Source organism: Lichtheimia ornata, assembly GCF_029851405.1.
Source record: "Lichtheimia ornata isolate CBS 291.66 chromosome Unknown scaffold00030, whole genome shotgun sequence".
Classification (NCBI taxonomy): Eukaryota; Fungi; Mucoromycota; class Mucoromycetes; order Mucorales; family Lichtheimiaceae; genus Lichtheimia; species Lichtheimia ornata.
The window spans coordinates 128,431-152,572 of NW_026695350.1; the positions used below are offsets into that span (position 1 = coordinate 128,431).

The following is a 24,142-nucleotide window of genomic DNA, read 5'->3' on the forward strand; positions in this document are numbered from 1 at the left end:
TCGATTTCGAGGACTTGCAAGGATGAGCATTTTAAAACGTCCAGCAAGCTGTCATCCCATTATGTTGATTGAAGAAGCCGAACCTACACGACATGCACTTGGCTGGTGGCCAGCAACACGTCATACGTATCAGCAGTCGTCATAGCCAGAACGACCACTAGTTCAATAAGCAGCTCATGGTAAAAGTGGGTTGAGTGATTGTTTGGGTTCCTTTATTGAGGACTCTATAGGACGATACCACCCTATGACAAAGCAAGGAATGCTGTAGGCATCAGCACGTGATTTTGATCGACTTCAGGGAACCTTTGGGAACACTAGCTGCTGGTGGCAACGAGGAAGGATCTCAGCAGTGTTGTATCAAGCAAGGAATAAAGGTAGACAATAAGTCAGTGATACGAAGATAATCCCTCTATTTAAGATATGCTCGATACATGCGTATTTATATTCTATGGAGTGAAACTAGCTGAGATGAGACGACGGTAGACGCACCATTCATGGTGCGGTATTAGATCTGTTAGGCTGTAGGTAATAATGCTAGAGGTTCAGGATGTGTGTGAGGTATCGGTGTTCCTGATGCCAAGTGGCAACCGATGAATGTGAGATATCATTTGTTCAAGTCTAAGACACACATGTTGGATCTTTATCGGGTATGATGGATAGCCTGAATACAACAAGCAGTATTAGGATCTTAGTTGTGGAGCCATTATTTGATGCAAGCCATTGTGAATCACCACCGCCACCATCGTCGTCACATTTATTGTACGCGATTGTGGATCATCATCATCATCATCACATCTATGGTAAGCGATTGTGGATCGTCATGAATAGCAGTAGCATAGCCTTTATTAGCATCAAAGCGATCGGCCCCTCAAAGGCAGTGGATGGCAGGGATACATGGTCAGGATCATAAACGATAACAGCGGCAATGACGCGTTGTTGTGTGGAAGGAGTGACCGGGAAAGTGTGCGAGATGGTAATACACAAGGCATGAATACATGAGGAGGTTGAGGATAAAAGGAAAGCGTCTTTTCCAGTAAAACGGGTAGCTTATCAATGCTGTGGTTGTGAAGAGAGCATGGATCAATCAAAAAAGGGTATGGAAAAAAGTAAGCATGGGAATCTGGGGGAGGAGTCATCCGGCATAGTGGGTAGCAATGCGAGTAAACTTAGGTTGGGATCATGCATCTTTTCTTTTTTCACACTCTTCTTTTTCCTTTTACCACTTTTCCAAATGCTAAAGCGCAGTTTATCTCCTGGTATGTTAAAGACGACTTTTTTAATCCATGGTTGGCCTAAAATAACTTCGTAGATACCACGGATGGTGATAGTGTCAAAGCACCACGCCGTAATGAGCCTGTTGTTCTCGCTGCTGCTGATGGTGGCGGTCCCGAGATGTCTACAGCATCGCCATCAGAACCTCTGGATGAGTCTTTTTTATTACGATCACCTTCTCGTTCAAGGGGATCATCCCAAAGTACGTATGCTCAACCTCACTCACCACGCAACGTGCCTTGTGCAACAAACATCTGATGCATGATGCCAATAGGCCTGGGCGAAAGCGATCATGAGAGCTACCACTCAGCAAGAAGCATTTCGGAAATCGAGAGCGTATATACGGAGTATGTATATACAAGAATGTGATCGATTACTTGGATTAATATTGGAATGATAGCAGCGAAGCAGATGATGATGATCAAGACGATGTGGAGCTAGACATGTCGTATCAAAGGCAGGTAATTGTTTTACTTTGGATGGCAACACGCGTTGACATGGATACCTTTAAAGGGTTAGTATCAAGATACCCCCTTTGCATCAAGATCACGACGAGTAAGTGAAATACACACAATGTGTATATGATGATGTTGTAGTCACCATGTTTGAACCAAGGAATGAAAATCATCGAACCTTCGTATATGGTGTGGAGGACATGGATGGTGGATTCGGGGATTCGTTACGGGACTACATGCTGCTTGTTGATGCTTATCCATCAGTGTCGAGACATGATAGCGTATTCACACGTATATGCAAACAGCTATTTAAAGTACCTGAAGATGAGCAAATTTATGTCACGCATGGGGTTTACGACAAGGTATGTGAGTGATGGGAAAAAGCAAGCATGACTTGACGCCCTTTGTTTGTCCAAGTATGTGAAAGCTACTGCAAACTGCCGAGCCAAACTGTCCCTCATTTTCAAGGCTGTCATGAAAACCTACACCTTTGATGCTACCACTCTTCCGGAACGATGCAAAAAGAGCCGCAAAAGGCAATTCAAGTACATGATGGATGCTATGAGGTATGTATTAATGCACCCAATGCACTCAAGTATATATATTAACACAACCCAGATTTGCCCGCAAGGATTACTTATCATCGGGAGCCATCTTGCAGAGCGCTGCGTTAGGTGATGTCATCGCGAAGGTGTTTTACCATGGTAGAAAAGGAATCCAATTGTCGTTAAAGGATTGGGATGATCAAGTTCCTCGCCCGGTGATTGCCTTTGCGTTTGTTTTTGTAAGTGTGGGACGACGCATAGTGTAACCTTTGTGGTAACAAGAAGGGATCATTATAGATGTACATCAACATGAGCTTGCTGTGTACCAAAAAACGAGAACAACGATCCTTGAGAGGCCGTGACGTTGGTGCGATTCGTGCATCACTCTACCGAAACACACTGAAGGGGATCTATGATAATGGAGAGGTCGCGGACTGGGACGAGGTGCAACGTGTGCAAACAAGGCGAGTGCGTCAAAACCTCGAAAGTCGCCAAGTATCTGGTCCTTCTTCTTTTGGTCCAATGAGTGCCACTTATGAGCCAAAGTATCAAGATGGGATTTACAACTCTGAGAGTGATGAGGAATAGTTTTATTTGTAATACCATTGGCATGATGATTACTTTTGTGGATGTATCTATTGTAAATGATGTGTAACAAAGAGCTCGGTATACGGGAATGATGCATAAAATGTTTTATTCATGACAACATGGGCAACATGCCGCAAGCAGCAGCAAGTAATGCCCCATCCGTTTATCCCATCCCATATAGGCTTTCTTCAGGCATGCGGTGGAATGGGTCCAATTATTTTGTATTCATTACCGAAAGCACCTTTTTTTCATGGAAAGATGATACCCATATTGCAGCCATGTTCCACACGATGGATGAGCTTGCATGTCAATTGGTGGAAAAACTCATTGGGCGTTTAGTGACTTTGGCGAGAGGAGGAAAAATTCATCTAGCGTTAGGCATTCTCTTTAAAGTCATAGTGAATCCATTGCTTTATATTACCATTGTTGGCTTTACATTGTTGCGTATAGCTTCAAATAATAAAAGAGTGGGCAATAGGAACACATGTTGTTGCATAAACAATGACGACAGATGATTAGCTACCCTGTTCATGATGATCCAGCAAAGCCAATTGAAAAAGCTATTCGTCACCCTATCGATTGGATGATGCCATACTTTAGAATCAGGTCTATATAGGTATTTCTTGGCGTATGCTGTGAAGCCTGTCCCGGCATACTCATTGCCAATGCCAACATCATGATTACGTTATTGCGTGCAAGCAACATTCATACGTAGTACCAATCGCCTTTTGGATTCTTTATTGAGCTGTATGGTATTTATGCAACACATGGTATCCATTTCTTGGGGCGTCTTAAAAGCACTAGAGGCTATGAGGTTGATTGGGAGGGATAAAGAGCGATTCTTTGTATGGGATGATGATAGCGGATGTTACACAAATACTGCTTGGTCGCCAATGAGACCTGCACATCATGCCTTGTCCCTTTCCAACACACTCACACACACGCAGCCAGTATGTCTCGAACCAGTTTACCAACGCTTCTCCATCTACTCGTCAATCGAGCTTCACCAATGTCAAGACAACCTCAATTAGCCCATCTCCATGGCGTGTCCAGCAACACATGCAGCCCATTGTCACAAAAAGCTTACCGATCGAGCGTCATGAGCTTGGCTGCTGTTACCCACCTTGGGTTGATGTACGACTACTGCGTGATAGAGATAGTTCAACCCATGAATACACTAGATGATGGCCGTTTCCAACGATGACGATGATGATCCATACAACAAACCTGGCTCATTCAAACGGTGTTACCATGGGATCTTGTTCTTGGCTATCAGAAAACTTACAGATGCAGCATAAGGCGATGAAGTTTTATCGTGTAAATTCATAGGAAGTGGATGGCAATAACATCTCCTGATGAATCTTGTATCCTAGATCCCCTGTTGCCAAGCGGATGCAATTCGGCAGCATCATCACGACCAATATCAGGGTACCCTGGTGGATTTACCTGTATGTCTATGTGCTCGTTTATGATATGGTGATGAAAGGTATGTAAAAAATAACATCATGGGTGATAGCTGCAGCTCATTCATTCGAACGGATCATACATACTTACAGGCTTGTTCACGCATTCCACCAAGATGCATCATGCCCAACGGCTGCTATTTCAGTAAACGATGTCTATGCTTGCCTTTACAGCACTATGGTAGTGTTGTTTTACAACGGCATGGTTCAGCAATGGAGACAATGGGAACTTTGAGGAGGAATCGGAAGAGAATTTCGGTTCAAGGATGGCAACGACTACTATGTTAATGGTGAAACCAAGAGGGCTCGAAAGGTTTTCAGCAAAGGGAAGCGATGTCATTCTCTATCGGCTACACTTTTGGAATACCACCAACAACCTTTATCCCGCTATGCGTGTATGCTACTTCAAAGGGACGCGAGAGGATGAAAAGCTGCTTGAAGGATCATGGATGAATGGGGCAGCAAAATGCAACGTGATGACATGTTGGGAAGGGATGGATCAAAAGAGGACTATCGGCATCAACATCTCTTGGATGCGGCTTGGTTGCTTTTCAACCAGCCTATATGGATGATGCTGTTGGAAAATGAACGATACAACGCCAATGTCGCGTGGAGTTTATGGAGGCGTATACTTGTCATCTACATCAGCAGCTTTATTATATAACTACACGATGCAATACACGAACCAGCCGGATCGGCCATGGTGCATGGTGGCAAGACAAAGCTTTTTTGGATGAATACAGGCATGACGTGTACGTCGGCAATGGTATCCTTACGGCTTGCAGCGTCTTCTTTCTTGCAGATAAAGGTGAGCTGCGATAAATTATACTTTTGCTATATTAACGTTGATGAGATAGCTGCAAGATTTGGATATCCCATCACCCAATGGCACACCACCATTTGATTCTTATGATCGCCTCTGATGATGGACATCGACCACGTTGGCATTACACCGTCGCCCTACTATCATGCCCCTTTAGACTTAGGACACATGGGAATAGATGTACATCCGCAAAAGTAACTTCATTCAGCAATATGCAATAAATCGAGCAATAGGATTAATGATCACCATGCCTAGCGAGTCAAATAAGCCAAAGCAGCTGCCACTTTAGCAGACATTCTTTATTTGGCAATTCGAAGAGCTTCCAAAGATGGGCATTTGAAAATATCGAGCAAGCTGTCATCCCAGAAATTTGGGTTACCGAGAGTGACGTTTTGGAGGTTGGGATACAAAGGAAAATTGGATATGATCTCAATTGGAAATTCGGTTGGTGACTCCAAACTCAATTCTCTCAATTCGGGACATCCATGAGCGAGTGCTTCAATGAAGGCAACAAATTCCTGATCCAACGTAGCACCACGAAGTTGCATGAAAAGTTCACGTAGATTGGATAAGCGTGCTACAGCCCTCCATGCACGTGGACATTGATTACCGCTGAAATGGCCATCGATGCTCAGGATACGCAAGTTTGACCTGTGTCTCAAAGTAGAGGCAGGGTATTCGAGACCAGCAATCGAAGCTGTGGATGGTAACGCAAATGGGAGTGACTCAAGGTTTGGCATTCTTTTCATGGTGTGATAAACAGCTTGATTGACGACGTTGCATTTAGGCGTTTGGATCACCATTGCATTGGGTGCACCTTTAATGATCCATTGCGAAAGTGTATTTCCATCATCATCATCATCACCGTATATTATTGTGGGTCATCGTCGCATTTACGGTAAGCGATTGTGGATCATCATCATCATCATCACATTTATGGTAAGCGATTGTGGAACATCATGAATAGCAGCAGCATAGCCTTTATTGGCTTCTAAGCGATTGGCCCCGTAAAGACAGTAGATGGCAGGGATACGTGGTCTGGATAATAAACAACATCAGCGGCAATGATGCGTTGTTGCGTGGAAGGAGGTTCCAGAAAATGCGAGAGTTGATAATACACAAGGCATGGATACATGAGGAGATCGGGGATGAAAGGAAAAAGTCTTATCAGTAAAACGCGTAGCTTACCAATACCTTGGTTGTGAAGAAAGCATGGATCAATTAAAAAAAGGGAATGCAAAAAAAGTAAGCATGGGAATCTAGGGATCAGTTATCCGGCATAGTGGGTAGCAATGGGAGTGAACTTTGGTTGGGGATCATCCACCTTTTCTTGTTGACACCCTTCTTTTTTCTTTTTTCTCACCTTTTCAAATGCTCAAGCGCAGTTTATCTCCTGGTATGTTAAAGACGACTTTTTTAATTCATGATTGGCTTAAAAAGGCTTTGTAGATACCACTGGTGTTGACAGTGTCAAAGCACCACGACATAAAGAGCCTATTGTTCTCGCTGCTGCTGATGGTGGCGGTACCGACATGTCTACAGGATCACCATCAGAACCGATGGATGAGTCGTCTTTATTAGGCTCGCCTTCTCTTTCAAGGGCATCATCCCAAAGTACGTATGCTTAATGTAGGCAACTACGCAACACGCCTTGTGTTACAAACATCTGATGCATGCCAACAATAGGCCTTGACGAAAGCGACTACGATAGCTATCATTCAGCAAAAAGTATTTCGGATATCGAGAGCGAGTATACGGAGTATGTATATACAACATTGGGATTGATTCCATGAATTAATATTTGGAATGGTACCAGCGATGCAGATGATGATGACCAAGAGGATGTAGAACTTGACATGTCCTATCAAAGGTAAGTAACTTTTTTACTTTGCATGGCAACACGTGTTGATATGGATACCTATATAGGGTTTCGATCAAGATACCCCCTTTGCGTCACGATGAAGGGTAAGTAAGATACACACAACATGTTTATGCCGATGTTGTAGTAATCATCTTTGAATCAAGCAATCAAAACAATCGAACCTTCGTCTATGGAGTGGAGGACATGGATGGTGGATTCGGGGATGGTTTAAGGGACTATATTCTGCTTGTGGATGCTTATCCCTCCGTGTCGAGGCATGATGGGGTATTCAAGCGTATTTGCAAACAGGTATTTAAAGTACCTGAAAATCAACCAATACATGTCACGCATGGTGTGCACGATAAGGTATGTGAGTGATGGAGGAAAAGGGAGCATGACTTGACGTCTTTTTATAAAGTATGTCAGGGCCACTTCAAACTACCGAGCCAAGCTATCGCAGATCTTCAAAGCCGTGATGAAGACCTACACCTTTGATACTGTGTCCCTTCCAGAAAAATGCAAAAATAATCGAAAAAGGCAATTCAAGTACATGATGGATGCCATGAGGTATGCATTCATTCATGCAGCCAACGCACTCAAGCATGTATTAACGCAACCCAGATTTGCCCGCAAGGATTACTTGTCATCGGGAGCGATCTTACAGAGCGCTGCTTTGGGGGATGTCATCGCCAAGGTCTTTTATCATGGGCGAAAAGGGATACAACTGTCCTTGAAGGATTCCGATGACCAGGTGCCCCGCCCTGTCATTGCCTTTGCATTTCTTCTCGTAAGTGTGTGTCAATGCACAGTGTTACCTTTGTCATAACAAAAGGGATTAATTACGCTCAAGTTGGTGGAACCGGTAGACGCCGACATGAGCTCCTTACCCATGGCGACATGGCCGACATTAAGAACATTGCATCTTTATGGTGCAAGGAAGGATATTACATGCGATGAGATAATCGGGATCTGGAAGCGTTTTCCATCACTCAAGGAGCTTGAACTTACGTCATGCATCGATCTGCAATCAACACGTTTTGTTTCAGAATTTTGCCCATCCATGAAAAGTCTCAATATTAGGATGTACGTAATGGGTCTTAAACTTACATACACGGATGATGAAGAAAACAACAACGAAGTGCAGGGGGTGACCAAGCTTGACATTGACACAAACGACATACCGGACGAGATAGTGAAAGATATCAGCTCCATCATAAAACAGCACCACCACACGCTTGAACACCTCGTATGGAAAACGGATACGACCCATGATACAGAGTATGTTGGGCTTTTTCAGTACCCTCGTCTTAGGAAACTTGGACTCATTTCATCCGGATGGCAGATACCACGCAATGCACCCTTATTAGAAGAATTGATGTTGACATCGAGAATCATCAGCACACAGCCCCAGGTCCTTGATATGATCCCACCACACTTGAACAAGCTTGAATTGAAGCTCGAAGGCCCACTACAACCTGTTGCCAAATCATCCATCGAGCGATATCTCACTCGTATGTCTCTACAATGTCAGCTTAAAGAACTTGTGGTGCGTTTCAACAGCGAGGACGACTTTACCAGTATCATGGACGCTATCTTTCGCCACGGTCAACTTGAATGTCTAAAGATCAGTTTTACATACGCATGGGATTCCGATCAGATGGAACGCTTCTTTCATAGCCTTGTCAAAGGATGTCCTCGTTTATCCCGCCTTGAGCTCAAATGCAGCAATGCACCATCGACCTACTCTATAACTACCCTGAAAGGACTTGCACACTTAAACATGTTTGCTTTCTCAATCTATGGATCGGATGGTATTGATGGATTTTGGGATGCGCTTCGAAGCTTTTCTCAGCTCAGGTGTCTTAGGATCTACCCTAATGCTGCAATCTATAAAACCAACATTGCGTATCTCAAGGAGCAAAGACCGGACATGAAGATCATCAATCACCCATTTGACACCACTTTTGAGCCATCATTTTAAATCAGTTTTTAAATCATCGTTTCTCATAATGGCCCTTATAAGCTGTAACGTAGACCACAATAAAGATCTCCAACATTCTTGTACATGTACATACCTAAAATCCTGCAATATGATAACATGATCAATGGTATTTACAAACACTTTTATTTACCATGATTGGCACACCACATACAACCTTGTTCAACGACGTTGATATGAACCGCCCAATTTCTAGTTTCATTCTGTATGTAACATTGCTCATCAAGATGATAAAGGAGGATGCCATACGTTCCCAATCCAAAGGGGCTACATCCTGTACATGCGATTAGCATGATAGATCATGTGCCTGCTGTCGTGTTGCATACACAACCATGGGTCATGGTTCAACCTTGCATGGATTACTTCTTGCTATCATAAATTCATACATACGCCTGCCAACGAGGGGTGATGACACCACCATCATAATCCTTGACGTTCGCTGTGTTCTGTTAAGAGCATTCAGATACCACCGGCAGCTAATAGTGATCAATTCCCAATCTGTGCCAGGATGATTCTGTAAACATGGGGTATCAGAGGATGATAAATTGGGATTCACGTTGTTTGCATTTATCGAATGCACAATCCCAAGCGTTCATAAGCAACTTCGTATGCTAGTTGTTTACAATGTCATCGAGCATGCAAGTGATCCCCACTATAACCCAAGATGCAATATAAATCTTTTATTTTAGTTCATGCATGATGACGTCTGTGGTTGCACAGAAAGTGATGATCGCTATGGAAAAGACTTTTATTCCCTATCATGGTATTACGTGTAGTAGCTTTTTAAAGGGCTCGTATTAATAGCCATTCCTGCCTTTAAGCATCTAGGTGTTTCAATCCATTCGAGCGATGTGGCTAAAGTCGTTGTAGTGGAAGGATAGAATAACAAAGATGATGCTGCATTGATGATATTTCAGGCCATTGGTGGGAAGAACGCATATAATAATAATGCTATATACCTCTTTTAGTGCCACCGTTAAGCTCAAAGCAGATAGCATGATAGAAGGTGACGAATAATGAATCCTCAAGCTTTACGACATCATTTCCGCCATCATCCATTACCAGTAATCCTGTTCTGCCCTTTACAGCTTTACCTTGACCATTTTTATTTCCATGAATCAAAAACTACCCTACTATAGCTAGAGAAGTGAAATTCCCATTACCCACTAAGACCACAACTCCAAGAGTCCTTACCATATCCATCCTACTTCACCCAGGTGTACTCATCGGTCCCGAGATCGCGTAAATAAGCGTACAAAGTCTGATCGGCTTTGAGCAACTATATCCAAAATATCCACTACCCAAACTTACCTCATTATCCCAAGGGCCACCATCACCGCATAGACAACTTGAGCTCTTCCAGGATACCAATAGAATCCAACATCATCGAACGCAATCCAATGACATCACCACAAGGAACAACAGAATGCCAACAGCGGGACACAACTTAAAACCAAGCTCACACATCTGGGCCTCCTTGAATAAAAGGTATTGTGGAACCTGTAATCATTCTTTGATCAGCTAGGTACTGTGCGTTATCATTTTGCCAACTACGATATGGCTAGGCGGGATTGGATATGTACCACTTGATGATGTTGATGATGATGTTGATGATGATGATGTTGATGATGATGATGTTGATGATGATGATGTTGATGATGATGATGTTGATGATGATGATGTTGATGATGATGATGTTGATGATGATGATGTTGATGTTGATGATGATGATGTTGATGATGATGATGATGATGATGTTGATGATGATGATGTTGATGATGTTGATGTTGATGATGATGTTGATGATGCTGTTGATGATGATGTTGATGTTGATGATGATGTTGATGATGCTGTTGATGATGATGACGATGATGATGATGAGTACCTCAAAGCAAATCATCAGTTATGGACCATACGAGCATTGCCTCCCATAGTAATGCACGTACCAACACCCGTAACCATGAAGTAATATATGCAAGCAAGATTGTAAGAGGCCTTGGTTTGCTGGTAACTGGACTATATCACATAGCCTTGTAGGGTACCTTTTGACGAGTAAAGCTGAACACGATTAGCACCAGCGTTGTCAGTAAGACTACATGGTGACCACTTGTTGCCATTGTTGACCACTGGAGGCGTCACTGGTAAACGTGCGCGTTGAAGCTCGGCGTTGTGCAAGAGGAAGCTGAAGCAAGTAAAAAAAGGAACAAGCCAACAAGAACAGTTGCCGTAGAGATGGCGCGTAACCAGGAGACGAATGTTGGCAGAAGACCAATCTATTGGCAGAAGACGATTGAGCAAAGTTGCCAATGTGTAAAAGAAGGCGTCGTCAAGTATACAAAAGGGCTGTCGTTGTTGGAGTAAAAGGGGGAATGAAAGCAGCGTAGTTGACTGAGAGCGCTTGAGCCAATGGATTTTATGTCTGGGGTGGGACACGGTTTAGCTCAGGCCATCCTTGTTCCACAGTCAACACAATATGACACACTCTATTTTGGGCGACCTCTGTCAACCACCCACACTTACAGCTCCCACTGAAAAATATGCACGCATTGTTGACGACTCAACCACTGAACTCCATCAACCTGTTCAATCGATCTTGTCAGCTTTAGATCGTCGCGCCAATGCATTGTCAAAGTGTGCCGACTTTAATGCAGCCCTTCGAGATGCGAACGTTATGCAACAACTCTCATCGTCTTCAGCACTCGGCTATTTACGAGAAGCGATCATTTATACGGAACAAGGAAAGCAGCTTAAGGCGATCGATGTATGCAACCATGCGCTCGATGTTGTTGATCCCATGGATACGCACTATGTCGCCTTGCGACAACTGAAAATGGATGCTGAACAAGCCAGAGTACACGCATTGACTTTATCAGCCAACTACCTCTCGACATTGTTATCACAACGCTCATTCCCCTGTTTTTTAATCAATATTTGTCGGCATCCGAACCATGCCCATATTTATATGTTTCCAATCGATGGTTTGATCTTATTATTCAATGCCTTGGTGGTTTCAATTTTTCGGTTTCTGGTTCAGGCCCGCTCAGTATGGAAAATGTTTCAGAACTCGTTCGATTTTCAAGATACGCAAGGAATTTGTACGTTCACCGGGATGGACAAGGGACATGGTTGAATGACATGCTGCGTGACAATGACTTTTCTTCGTTACGGGAACTGGAATTTGGAAGTGAGTTGAACAGCAAGCTTTTTCAGCTCCAAATGTTAATCGTTGTATACGTTAGTCATCCCTCTCGGTTACAGTGACCCTCTTGGATCGATCTTGAGGTCGGTTGGCAGCCATTTGACACATTTCCAGTCGACTATGGAGTGCGGGCTCTTGATACCAGTATCCGGCATAATATTGATTTGCCCCAATCTTGTATCACTCGATGTCCACCTATCCAATGACGCCAATTTCTGCTCCCTTCCAATGTCAACATGGCCCAATTTAAACGAATTGAGCATCTTTGCTGCTGAAGAGGATATAAGCTGCGAGCAGGTCATCGGCATTTGGAAGCGCTTCCCATCACTCAAAAAGCTTTCCCTTCACCCATGTTCGGATATCGAATCGGCACTTGTTGTTACAGATCACTTTCCTTCCATGAGACGCCTTGAGCTTGAGATCGACGATGTGGGCATCCGGATTATCTATGAAGATGAAGGGCAACACTTTGAGGAGCTTGGCATCACCAATCTTTGTGTATCCTGCAACCAAATGTCAATCGATAATACGTATGAATGTGTCACTTCTCTATTACAAAAGCATCACAAGACTCTTGAGCAAATGGAATGGCATGTGGATCCTAGTATCAACGGGATGGATCTTCAGGACATCAAGTACCCTCGCCTTACAACGCTTATTCTCTTCACTTCTGGATGGTGGATCCCACGCAATGCACCGCTGCTGGAACAGCTGCAAATAGAACCGAGCATCATCAAATACAACCCTGAAGTGATTCGTACAATACCACCCAATTTGAAGAGGCTATCTTTTGAATTTCCACGCAATATCGGATCATCCATCAAACAATCTCCCTGTCGCCTTGGTCAACTTCCTCAATTACGGCAACTTGACATGAACCTATCACTCCCGCAGGATATCAGTCATATTTTTGATGGAAGCTTTTGCCTTGATCAGTTGCAACGTTTGAAGCTTTGGTTCAGAGATGACTTGGATTCGTATCAAATGGAGGGATTTATTGAAGGCCTTGTGAAAGGATGCCCACATTTACTTTGCCTTGAGGTCGAATGCGGCAACGCGCCACCAACATCTTTTGTGAATGCTTTGAACCCCCTTGAACATTTAAAGCAACTTGCAATCTCAATCAAGGCCGTGGATGATGATGGCAGCTTTTGGAAGGCGATTCAAAGCTTTACTCATCTACAATCGATTCGGGTCTATCCCTGTATGGCGGCTAACATGGATGACATTCGGCATCTGAAGAAGCAAAGACCTGATTTGCATATCACCCTCGACCCATATTTTACGCGTTTCTAAACGGCTCTTCGCAACTAGTCAAATCACTTCCCCCATTCACAGTTTCGTGTTTCCATTTTCATATTTATGAAGGGTATAATAAAGCTCTACAATCATCCCCACTGCCAACATGTTGTATGCTACATGTGATTGTTACTATGGGTAATTCACGCATGCAATGAAAGGACATTGAAATGATGACGATATGGAATGTTTGTAATTAATACATGTAGCGTGTGCTTTTAAAACATCTGACCTCAATAAAACTTTGACCTTTGGAATTGCGTCAATCATACTCAACAGGTCGATGCCGCTGGACGCTTTAAGGCACATGATGATATGGATGATAAATCACGTGGAAGAGACAAGCTGAATATGCAGTGGATAAAAAAGTGGGCGTAGCTTTCAAGCGAGTCATAATGATCGCTTGTGCTATCCTTGACACCTTCAACTTCTCTCAAACGGCTTTGTTGACATGACTGGTTAAGGCATTTCTGCTTGGCAAGGCGACCATATCCCTGTCCCACCAAATACTATTTATAGGCTAAATCCTCCGAGTCAACAAGGGCTGCTTTTATTCCCCTTCATTCCAACAACGACGACAACCCGCGCTCCTTTCTTTACTTTACCGCCCTCTCTTTTTATTCCTTGTCGACATTCATCGCTCGCCGTCTACCAACAGTATGCTGTTCAGCTAACATTCGTCTCTGGGTTACGCGTCATCACCTCACTTGGTCGCGTCTTCGTTCTACTGGTTACGACCACTTTTGCACCACCCTAAACACAACTTGCCCTTTGACAATACTATCTTTACCGAAGAACGATCGCCAACCACGAGCATTGCTTCAACTTGTTCAACATTGGGCCAACCTTGGAATCTTCACTAGTTGCAGCGTACCCACCATGGCTATGGGCATATGCACACCCTGGCAATGAACCAAGGAATTTGCTGGTCTTGCGAAGATACGGTTTGGAAGGGCCATAGGCATTGGTACACATAGTGGTATGGAGACAGGATTGACAGTGTCCAAAGGGAGGGGCTTGCTTGGTTACACGCTACTAATCATCATCATCATCATCATCTTCAAAAGAACAAGTAGTTCCCCAAGCAGCAAGCTCCATGTATGCCATTGGATTGGATTGCACGTATATGTTTCATCACGTCGATCTTCAGAGGAGCCTTTCAAGCAACACGACACCTACCCTCAAGCTTTGTTTACCTCTTGACTTGCCGATTCTTTTTGGATGATGGGATGGTTTCGCAAAAGAGTGCTGGTTATCGTATTACAAGCTGTGATCGTCCTTTTGGTTTATGAGTTAGGTTTGGATGATGGCTTATTGAACTTGTTTATCGTTGATCGTCCAACTGTGTCCAACAAGGCTATGGAAGATAAACGTGCTGGCAGCAAACCGAAGCGCTTTACAAACTTGTGTTCATGCAGGCTACTGGCAATGGTAGGTGGGATTAATGTGCGAAAAGGTGGTGTATGATCCAAACACGTGTTTACTTTATCCTTGAATGTATATGCTTCAGTATCCGAATTATCAAAGATCACCAGCTTCACCACATCTATTACCCATGTCCTTTGACGCGATCCATGTGCAATGTCTTTATGTGTCTACTTCAACGGTGCTCTGATGTTCTCATCATCTTACAGGCAACGTCGGATTTGGTATGCAGGACGTGGAGGGTATTTGTATTTGTGATTATGGCTTTGACGTTCGAGAAGGTCTGGATGATGGAAGTTCATGATTATTCACGGAGGTTTGGATTTGATATCTCTATTCAAGCAAGCTGGGCGGACTACACTCGTTGCATAAAGGTAGGATCGATATTTGGCAACAGCTCTTGGGTTTAGGATACAAGTGGATGATAGGGATTGTGGTTTCGTAGCATGGTTAGTGTAGCCTTTTTCTTTTGTTCTTTGGGAATAAAGCGGGTCAACGTATAATTGATAAGGATATAACTGGATTACTGGCATTGGTCTGTGAGGGACATGATGGATCTCATAGCTGTATACTTTTGACAACGTTTACCGTACATCCCCTGTACATAAAAAGAATACTCATTTTTCCACGTTTTCTTGTCGACACATGTCGTTTCATGCAACACCCCTTTATCATCCTTGTGATTATGCCTTGAACCATCATCCAATGGGTTTAACCAGCATACGATATCCAACCTCCGGTCATGTTTGAATAGCCATCCGCTAATAAAAGCCCTCCACTGTCAGATACAGCTGGCAACATCTTGTATACGTTGCTGATTTCCAACCTCCATAGGCTTATTGCTAATCCTTGCAATAAAGATCTTTATGCTTGCCTTGATACAGCTGATATCTTACAAGTCGACCATGAACGTTAATGAAGCACTGTATCCAGTGGGGTTATAGGTATAAATAGGTCAACCACCTTCTCAATAAAAACTCCAACTTTCGAGATGCTATCGGTCGTGGTAGCGTAAAGATGAGTCCCACGCGTATAGAGTCGACGAATCATGGCTTAAATTTGGTGTAACAAAGATCGGATGCATGTGATGCATGGTGAACGCGTCCCAATGTTATCCTTGCCCATCATCAACGGTGCAGCTTTTATTCGTGTTGGAAGATGTGTAGGTATTTTCATACAATGCTCGCATGATGGATGTTCTTTACTTAAAAGTGCGCATAAAAGCAACAAGTCTTGCTTCACCATATACCCGGTGATTGTGTCACCAAGATGATGATTCATCTCTCAGGAGGTAAACCGGTAAACCCATTGTAGAAGTCATCGATCAATTCAGGATTCAAAGAACGAGTATTTTCCTAAATCATTAAATTGTATCTACATGTTCACCCTATCATGAGTGCTCATCGCTTAGACATTAATGTGCTAAAGAAAAGGTGATACAAGAATGCGTGCAGGTATCACGGATATGGATAAAGCATTCTCGTATTAACAGCACTTTCCAATAGCATTGATAGACATCATTTTTGACATCAAGGTGCTAGCTTTACTTGTTGATTATATATATGGATGGTACAAGTCTCATAGAGATGGCAGGGATGAGGATGATGATGATGATGAGTGTGGGGTGTGATACTATACATGTCCGCCTGGTGGAAAAATACACGGAGTCATCGCCTTCCACTTGCATAACATGCCACCTATTTAGACTCCTCTTGCCAACAGCGCACTTTCGCAGCACTTCCTTTTCAACAAAGACGCAAAGCTTGTTCACCATTCAACAACACCAATGACTCAATCCCCGGAATGCATGTTGTCGACTCTGAATCTAAGCACCCTGGAATTGTCAAAGCTTGCCAACTTCGATGCTGCTCTTCACGATGCCAACATTATGCAACAGACCTTGCCCTCTTCAGCACTAGGGTATATACGAGCAGCCACCATTTACAGCGAACAAGGAAAACAGCTTCAAGTCATCAATGTCTGCACAAAGGGTCTCAGCCTTGCGGATAAGAACGACGCACACTATGATACATTGCAACACGCCAAAGATGTTGCCATGCAACGACAAAATAAGCGCATTGACTTTATCAGCCAACTTCCCGTTGAGATTGTTGTTACAAGGCTCATTCCCCTGTTTATGGATGATGATCTTTTGGATTCGGGTATTCCGAATGCGTACATACATGTGTCCAATGTATGGCGCGATCGTATTCATGAATGCTTCGGTGGATTACGATTTATGGTGGTCGTCAAGGAGGATCGCAAGGAGCAAAAATGTTCACAGCTCATTCAGTTTGCTCAACACACAAAGGCATTGGTTGTTACATGGTATTCACAAGGGACATGGCTAAGTGATTTACTACGTGAAAACGACTTTTGCATGTTACGGGAGCTACGCATTAATGGTAAGCAGCATCCTTTTTTGATCATCCTTTTATTGAATGTTGCTTATTTTAGGCTATGCAAATGTGCATGATACCGGCATTCTCTCATCGTTATCGTCAATCAACAACACCTTGACGCATCTCTATATCACCCTCAACCATGTACGCAACATCCTACCAACAGCTGATATTGTGTCTGCTTGTCCCAACCTGGTTACCATGCGCATAGCCAATTCCTTCGACGCCGATTTCAGTTCTCTCCCTATGACAACATGGCCCAACATGAAGACTTTATCGATCACCCAAGCAAGGAAAAGGATCAGCAGCGATCAGGTGGTTGCAATATCGAAGCGTTTTCCATCACTCGAAAGACTCACGCTTTCCCCATGTGCTGATGGACATTCTGCGTTGGTCTTGCCACAATATTGTTCATCCATAAGAGATATTCTAATTCGGACAAATGAAGCATGTGTGCAGCTTGACTGCCATCAGGGACATTCATGCGACGAACAAGGGGTTAAGGCTATTTATATCTCCGGCTTTTTCTCGACTACGTACAGTGTTCAGGATGGCATTCGTCTACTGCAGCAGTATAACGGAGGATTGAAGCACCTAGTTTGGGATATGGGATGTGACACCAATGACGAGGCTCTTTACAATATTGAATATCCGTGCCTTTCGAAGCTCGTTCTCAAGTGCTCTGGATGGTGGATACCTCGCAATGCACCTGTACTTCAAGAATTGGAGATAATGGACACTGTAATAAGAGGAAACCCCAATGTACTTGATACAATACCACCACACCTGAAGAAACTTAAGATGCGCCTTGCACCGGGAGCTCTACCTACATACTCGACATCCATTGAACGCTACCTTCATCGCCTTGCTCAACAAACGCAATTAACGGAGCTCGTCGTTTATTTCTACAACATTGTTAATTTCGACAGTATTGCAAAGGTGCTTGATGCTATTTGTGGTTTCAGTCAGCTTGGGCATTTGATGGTTGGATTTTCAGATTCATGGGATGGCAAACAAATGGAACAATTTTTGGAACAGCTCGCCAAAGGATGTCCTCTTTTATCTTGCCTTGAGATTAGATCCAGAAATGCACCATCTGCCTCTTCGATGAACGCTTTGAAGCGACTCGAATCCCTACAGCACATGGCGTTCTCAATCAATGGCACCAATGATGATGACAAGTTCTGGAATACGATTCAAACTTTCTCCCAGCTCAAGTGCATTAGAGTTTACCCTCCTGTGGCAGTCAACAAGAACTACATTACGCGTGTAAAGCAGCAACGGCCTGATATGAAGATCGTCATCACCAAAATCTTATTAATGCACTAATCGGCGCTCAAGTAGTAGACAGCGTGGAATAGTGAGATCGATTCTGCATGGTCAATATGGGTGTTTAGCAGATCGTTGCATACTATGTAGAAATAAAGATATCGGATCTTATCAAAGTCATCATTTTTATAAAGAGTTCGGTTTCAATTAGACATGTCAACTTTGTGTGTCTTTTGAGTATCGTTACTCAACAAAGCTATTCTATTAGCGTCACAAGCTTGTAGCAAATAAAACTACTCTTTTCCTTTACCAAAATGAGGCATGTGATCTATCCTTTTCTTAAAAGGATACAATGCATTATGTAATGTGTGTGCCTTGTGCCTTGTCAAGTACTTTATTGTGGTCCAAGCTAGACCTTCCGTAACTTGCGGTTGAAGTACTATCATCCACAACCCCACCTTGACACACGATTGAACGCACACAAGTACTACCGCGTTTGCCATTTATTTATACAGCTTTCCTTATGTACAATAATACTATTATCCTCCTGTATGTGATAGAACATGGTTCATCCTCGGTGCAGGGATATTGCTTTTATACGCTGTACCTCATCTAGATGAACACACATCATTCATTCAGGTACCTCTTTAAAGGCAATAATAGTAAAGCATGTTGTCATGGAGACATTGGTTGCGATAGCGGTGTGTATGTTGCATGCATGGGATGTATCATGGGCAGCGGCTGATTTCGATGTGTTTGTGTCAAAAGGGTGCTTTGTCTACTCAGCTTCTCCTTGCTTGCTACTTCTTACCCAGACCTCACAACAAGCGCGATCGTGGTTCGACATGGGAGCCCCTCATTAGTCAACTCCATATGCGCAAGGGTGTCAATGAAGGTGAGCAACGTGCTGATAGAGTGCAAATGTAGGCTTGTCCTTGTTCGCTGTGTGTACTGATATGGTTGCCTTTTCACAGCTTTTTTGTTTCCGGAATGTCGACAATTTCAAGATTGAGGAGGAATGTGGAAAGAGATTCTGTTCAAGAAGGGCAAAGGGTGCACTGATGATGGGGTAAGCAAGGTGACTGGAAACGTGTGTCGCAAAGCGATTCATTGATGTGCTCTATAGGCGTGCTTCTTGTACTCAATAGCAGCAACCTTTATCCGCGACTGGATCACGTGCCAGCAAGGCAACAACAGAGCATGGGAGGATGTTTCGGCTTACGGTATGTACAAAGAGCAGTGGTGATGAAGGAAGGCAAGGGAGTGGATCATAGGAGGATGATTAATGAATTAAAGCAGGGTCCTCAAGAATTGCCATGATCATTGGATTTCTTCTTTCCTGGTGATGAGGATGCATTGAATGGGATGGGACCAAGCATTGGCATGCGCACTGTAACAATACAAGGCGTAATGCTGATACGTTTGCTCTTCGTGGAAGGTGCCTCAAGACCATACAGCAACGCGACGGATTACATCCATGGTATCGGATCATGGTGCTACACTGTGTGATTGGATATACTTTTTCATTGGGTCACTCTTTCCGGTATGTATTCCGGTGCTTTGGAGTTTGTTTCTCAAGTACTAAGGCATGCCTATTCATTGATTCGCTTTCGTGATCTTTATGGCGGTCGTGCTTGGGCAAGGATTTCTCAAGCTTTGCATGAACAAAGGCATCGGTACGTGCGATACATGAGGAGGGAATGCTTGCAAAGCAAACAGCGGTTACTATTTCAAGCTGCTTACTGTATCATCATCTTATTCAAGGTCCAATCCTTGTAGGACGTACACTGCATTGGTCGCTGAATCGGATTGTTTCGGCACAAGCGATCCACCAAAGAACAATGGCAAACACCATGATACCAATTAGGCATCCAAATCCTTTGTCCCGATCGTGTCTCTACATCCCTTCATGTCTTTGCCACCAATGTATTCCATAACCACTCCTCCAAATGCGGCACTTTCATTGGCGGATGACCAGGTCCATCTTATAAAAGAATATCCTTCCTTTTCAACCACTTTTATATGCAACCTCATATTTACTATCATTCAAGACGCATAAAAATAAAAGCATTGACCACGACAAAAAATGCAGCACCCATGGATAAGGCTTCCATTACAAAGCCGCAACAAGGGAAGATGATGATGGTTGTGGGGTATCAAGCACGTGATTAATGAAATGCGTGCAATAGCCAGGCAAAAGAATGAAGTCATCGCTGATCAATAAGATCTTTTACGCCTGTTCGACCTATGAAAAGTGTTACGGGTACTAGGTATTGTAGGATACAATGTTATGATAGCCGATCATGCATAGTAATTACTTGCGGCACGATAACCTGCATGGAATGCTTATATAAATGTACGAAGGATGAGATTTGGATCATGGTCCGCATGATGGTGTTTTACATGACTTTTTCATTTCTGATGCGTCAAGGTGACCATCAGATGGTGCAACTTTTGGTCCATGTATCTTTGAGCTCACCATAAATCATTGGCGTACGTGTACCAATACATTGCCTATTATCCGGTACGCTACATCTATGCCGTTGATATTGTATCTTCACTATCATTAGAGACCATCAGCTGCGAAAATCACGTCGTCGGGTATCAATGTAGGCCTTTATCCCGTATATGATGGCACAAATAGATATGGGTGTGAAGATAAAAACGGCAAGCTGCAGCTTTGTTTGGTGATCCTTTGTTGCACAAAGCATCAACCCATCGTTCTATGCTGCAGCATTGCTGACGGTACTATTCACTACGCATATACAATTACTGCGATGTTATATAAGCAACCACGAAATGGGGCGTACCCATCAATTTTCGTTGAACATGATTATATGGTATGCCAATCATGGTGTTACTAGATACCACGTAATCGGGATTTATTAATCATGTATTCATATCGAATGATAATAGGGTATACATATACAGGAACGTGGGAGATGTTTATTGTGCTCTACGATACCGCTTATAAGGGCCAGTACGAGAAAGGATGATTTAAACGCTGATGTAAGATGATGATTTAAAAGTGGCGATGGTCTCTGTCAATGATGACCTTCAAGTACGGGCATTCTTTCTTGAGATACGTAATTTTGCTTTGGTGGATTGCATAATCAGGGTAGATCCTAATACACTTGAGCTGAGAAAACGTTCGAATCGCATCCCAAAATCCGTCAAAGCCATCCGAGCCATAGACACAAAATGCAAACATGTTTAAATGTGCAAGTCCTTTCAGGGTATTCATGGAATAGATCGATGGTGCATTGTCGCATTTGAGCTCAAGGCGAGATAAAAGAGGACATGCTTTGACAAGTCTATCAAAGAACCGCTCCATTCGATAAGGATCCCATACGCGTGTAAAACTGATCTTTAGACATTCAAGTTGATCGAGGCGATAGATAGCATCCATGACACTAGTGACATTGTCCTCGCTGTGGAAACGTACCACAAGTTCTTTGAGTTGACATTGTAAAGCGACACGGCCGAGAAATCGTACGATGGATGACTTGTCAACAAGTTGCGGTGCACCTTGGAGCTTCAATTCAAGCTTGATCAAGTGTGGTGAGATCATATCAAAGACGTCAGGGTGTGTGGTGATGATTCTCGATGTCAACATCAATTCTTCCAGCAGGGGTGCATAGCGTGGTATCTGCCATCCAGACCGACAGAGAGCAAGCTTCTTAAGGCGAGGGTATTGAAGGTGCTCAATGTTCTCGGTATCCAGGCTACTATCCATACCCCATTCAAGGTGTTCAAGGGTGTTGTGGTACTTCTTTACAATGGAGCTGGTGTCCTTGCATGTCTTTCCAGATGGGTGCTTTATCGCCATGGTAATCTTTGTCACGCCATGCTGTTCGCTGCTGTTTTCTTCATCCGAGTAGACGAGCTGAATTCCCGAACTGTATACGCTAACGTCAAGGCGATTGATCCAGGGGCAATATTCTGATACAAGCAGGGTTGATTGTACATCGGTGCATGGCGAAAGTTGAAGTTTCTTGAGTGATGGAAACCGCTTCCAGATGGCGATTACCTGATCGCGGGTGATATCCTTGTGCGCAAATAAAAGCGATAGTGTTGTTAATGTCGGCCATGTCGTCATAGGCAGAGAGGTGGCATCGGCATCTGCCGGATCACGAATGTTGAGTAACTTCAAATTAGGGCAAACCATTACGATCTCGGCTAATCCTAAATCGGGTCCAGATTCCATATTGAGATTCAAATGGGTCAAGGTGCCGCTGATTGATTTCAATGTTGAGAGAAAGCGGCCAATGTGTATGGTCCAGAAGGCTTATAGATGCATGTATAAATAATGGGAGCTGATGAAAGGAAGGTAAAACTTACTTACCTTGAATGTGTATCTCTCGTAACGCGCAAAAGTCGTTATTATCAATCAAATCGCTGAGCCATGTTCCTTCGCTATATATGCCAATATGCAATGATGTGGTATAGCGAGAAAGTTCGATGACTTGGGAGTGGCCACGTTCACTGACAACGAAACTTAATTCACCAAAGCATTGGATAATACGATCACGCCATTCACGAGACACATATAGATAAGCGCACTGTTTATACAGTGGAAAGTGATCCATGAACATGGGAATGAGCGTGGTAATAACAACGTCGACTGGTAGTTGGCTGACAAAGTCAATGCGTGTGCTTTGGCGTTGCATGGCAACGTCTTTCGCTCGTTGTAGTGTATCATAGCCCATATCCTTTGTATCAACAACATCAAGTGCCTGGTTGCAGATATCGATGACTTGACGCTGTTTCCCTTGTTCGCTGTAAATGTCGGCTGCACGTATATAGCCAAGTGCTGAAGAAGGCGAGAGTTGCTGCATGGCGTTGGCATCATGAAGAGCTGACTCGAAGTTGGCAAGCTTTGTCAATGCATTGGCGCGAACATCTAAAGCTGACAAGTTCGATTGAACAGGTTCATGGAGTTCGGTCGTTGCATCGTGGACAAGTTGTACATATTTTTCAGTGGTTGTTGTAAGCGTGGGTGGGTTGCATAGGTCGCCCAAAATAGAGTGGGTCATTGTGTATTGGCTGTGGAACAAGAGCGCCGAGTGAAACAGCGTAACAACCCAAGCATAAAATACCTTGGCCGAATCAATAGCCGCTGCTATCATTCCCCCTTTTACTCCAACCACGACACCTTTGCATACCTGACAACCCTTTCTTTTACACATTGTCAACTTTACTCAATCGTCTCCTGCCATCCGATTGGTTTACAGTCAACATTCGTCTCCTGGTTACGCGTCATCTCTATGGCAACCCTATTCTTGTTGTCTTGTTCCTTTTTACTCGTTTCGGCTTTTTTCAACCACCTCAACGACTTGCACGTTTGACAATGACGACTCAACTAGCCAACAATCGGCAACAAAGTGCTTGCCAAAGATCCTGCTGTTGAGCTTACCCATGGTGACCACTCTAGAGGTACCCGAACAGGCTACGTGCTTCCAAAAACACAAGGCTTACAAACATGCACAATCGTATGGTCACAGCTACTGGTACGTTTAATATTACGGGAGACAGCGTTGGC

General features: G+C 43.5%; 7 protein-coding genes across 7 annotated transcripts; 4 read left to right on the forward strand and 3 right to left on the reverse strand.

The window, feature by feature from the left end:
* Positions 1–1,231: 1,231 nt before the first annotated feature.
* Positions 1,232–2,860, forward strand: O0I10_006654 (uncharacterized protein; the record flags this gene model as incomplete). Its single annotated transcript, XM_058486681.1, has 9 exons — positions 1,232–1,256; positions 1,310–1,474; positions 1,547–1,619; positions 1,673–1,729; positions 1,786–1,827; positions 1,888–2,089; positions 2,145–2,293; positions 2,346–2,511; positions 2,570–2,860. The coding sequence occupies 9 exons, from the start codon at positions 1,232–1,234 to the stop codon at positions 2,858–2,860; spliced, it is 1,170 nt and encodes a 389-aa protein (XP_058342503.1).
* Positions 2,861–5,445: 2,585 nt separating this feature from the next.
* On the reverse strand, positions 5,446–5,895 carry O0I10_006655 (uncharacterized protein; the record flags this gene model as incomplete). Its single annotated transcript, XM_058486682.1, has 1 exon — positions 5,446–5,895. The coding sequence occupies one exon, from the start codon at positions 5,893–5,895 to the stop codon at positions 5,446–5,448; it is 450 nt and encodes a 149-aa protein (XP_058342504.1).
* Positions 5,896–6,517: 622 nt separating this feature from the next.
* On the forward strand, positions 6,518–8,988 carry O0I10_006656 (uncharacterized protein; the record flags this gene model as incomplete). Its single annotated transcript, XM_058486683.1, has 9 exons — positions 6,518–6,542; positions 6,596–6,760; positions 6,833–6,905; positions 6,963–7,016; positions 7,073–7,111; positions 7,172–7,373; positions 7,426–7,574; positions 7,629–7,794; positions 7,840–8,988. 9 exons carry the CDS (start codon positions 6,518–6,520, stop codon positions 8,986–8,988), a joined length of 2,022 nt encoding a protein of 673 aa, XP_058342505.1.
* Positions 8,989–10,527: 1,539 nt separating this feature from the next.
* Positions 10,528–10,968, reverse strand: O0I10_006657 (uncharacterized protein; the record flags this gene model as incomplete). The annotated part of the gene is made up of 2 exons (XM_058486684.1): positions 10,528–10,856; positions 10,953–10,968. The coding sequence occupies 2 exons, from the start codon at positions 10,966–10,968 to the stop codon at positions 10,528–10,530; spliced, it is 345 nt and encodes a 114-aa protein (XP_058342506.1).
* Positions 10,969–11,479: 511 nt separating this feature from the next.
* O0I10_006658 (uncharacterized protein) lies at positions 11,480–13,501 on the forward strand (the record flags this gene model as incomplete). The annotated part of the gene is made up of 3 exons (XM_058486685.1): positions 11,480–11,767; positions 11,857–12,190; positions 12,246–13,501. The coding sequence occupies 3 exons, from the start codon at positions 11,480–11,482 to the stop codon at positions 13,499–13,501; spliced, it is 1,878 nt and encodes a 625-aa protein (XP_058342507.1).
* Positions 13,502–16,715: 3,214 nt separating this feature from the next.
* On the forward strand, positions 16,716–18,660 carry O0I10_006659 (uncharacterized protein; the record flags this gene model as incomplete). Its single annotated transcript, XM_058486686.1, has 2 exons — positions 16,716–17,334; positions 17,387–18,660. 2 exons carry the CDS (start codon positions 16,716–16,718, stop codon positions 18,658–18,660), a joined length of 1,893 nt encoding a protein of 630 aa, XP_058342508.1.
* Positions 18,661–21,622: 2,962 nt separating this feature from the next.
* On the reverse strand, positions 21,623–23,636 carry O0I10_006660 (uncharacterized protein; the record flags this gene model as incomplete). The annotated part of the gene is made up of 2 exons (XM_058486687.1): positions 21,623–22,887; positions 22,946–23,636. 2 exons carry the CDS (start codon positions 23,634–23,636, stop codon positions 21,623–21,625), a joined length of 1,956 nt encoding a protein of 651 aa, XP_058342509.1.
* Between the last annotated feature and the right edge of the window lie 506 nt (positions 23,637–24,142).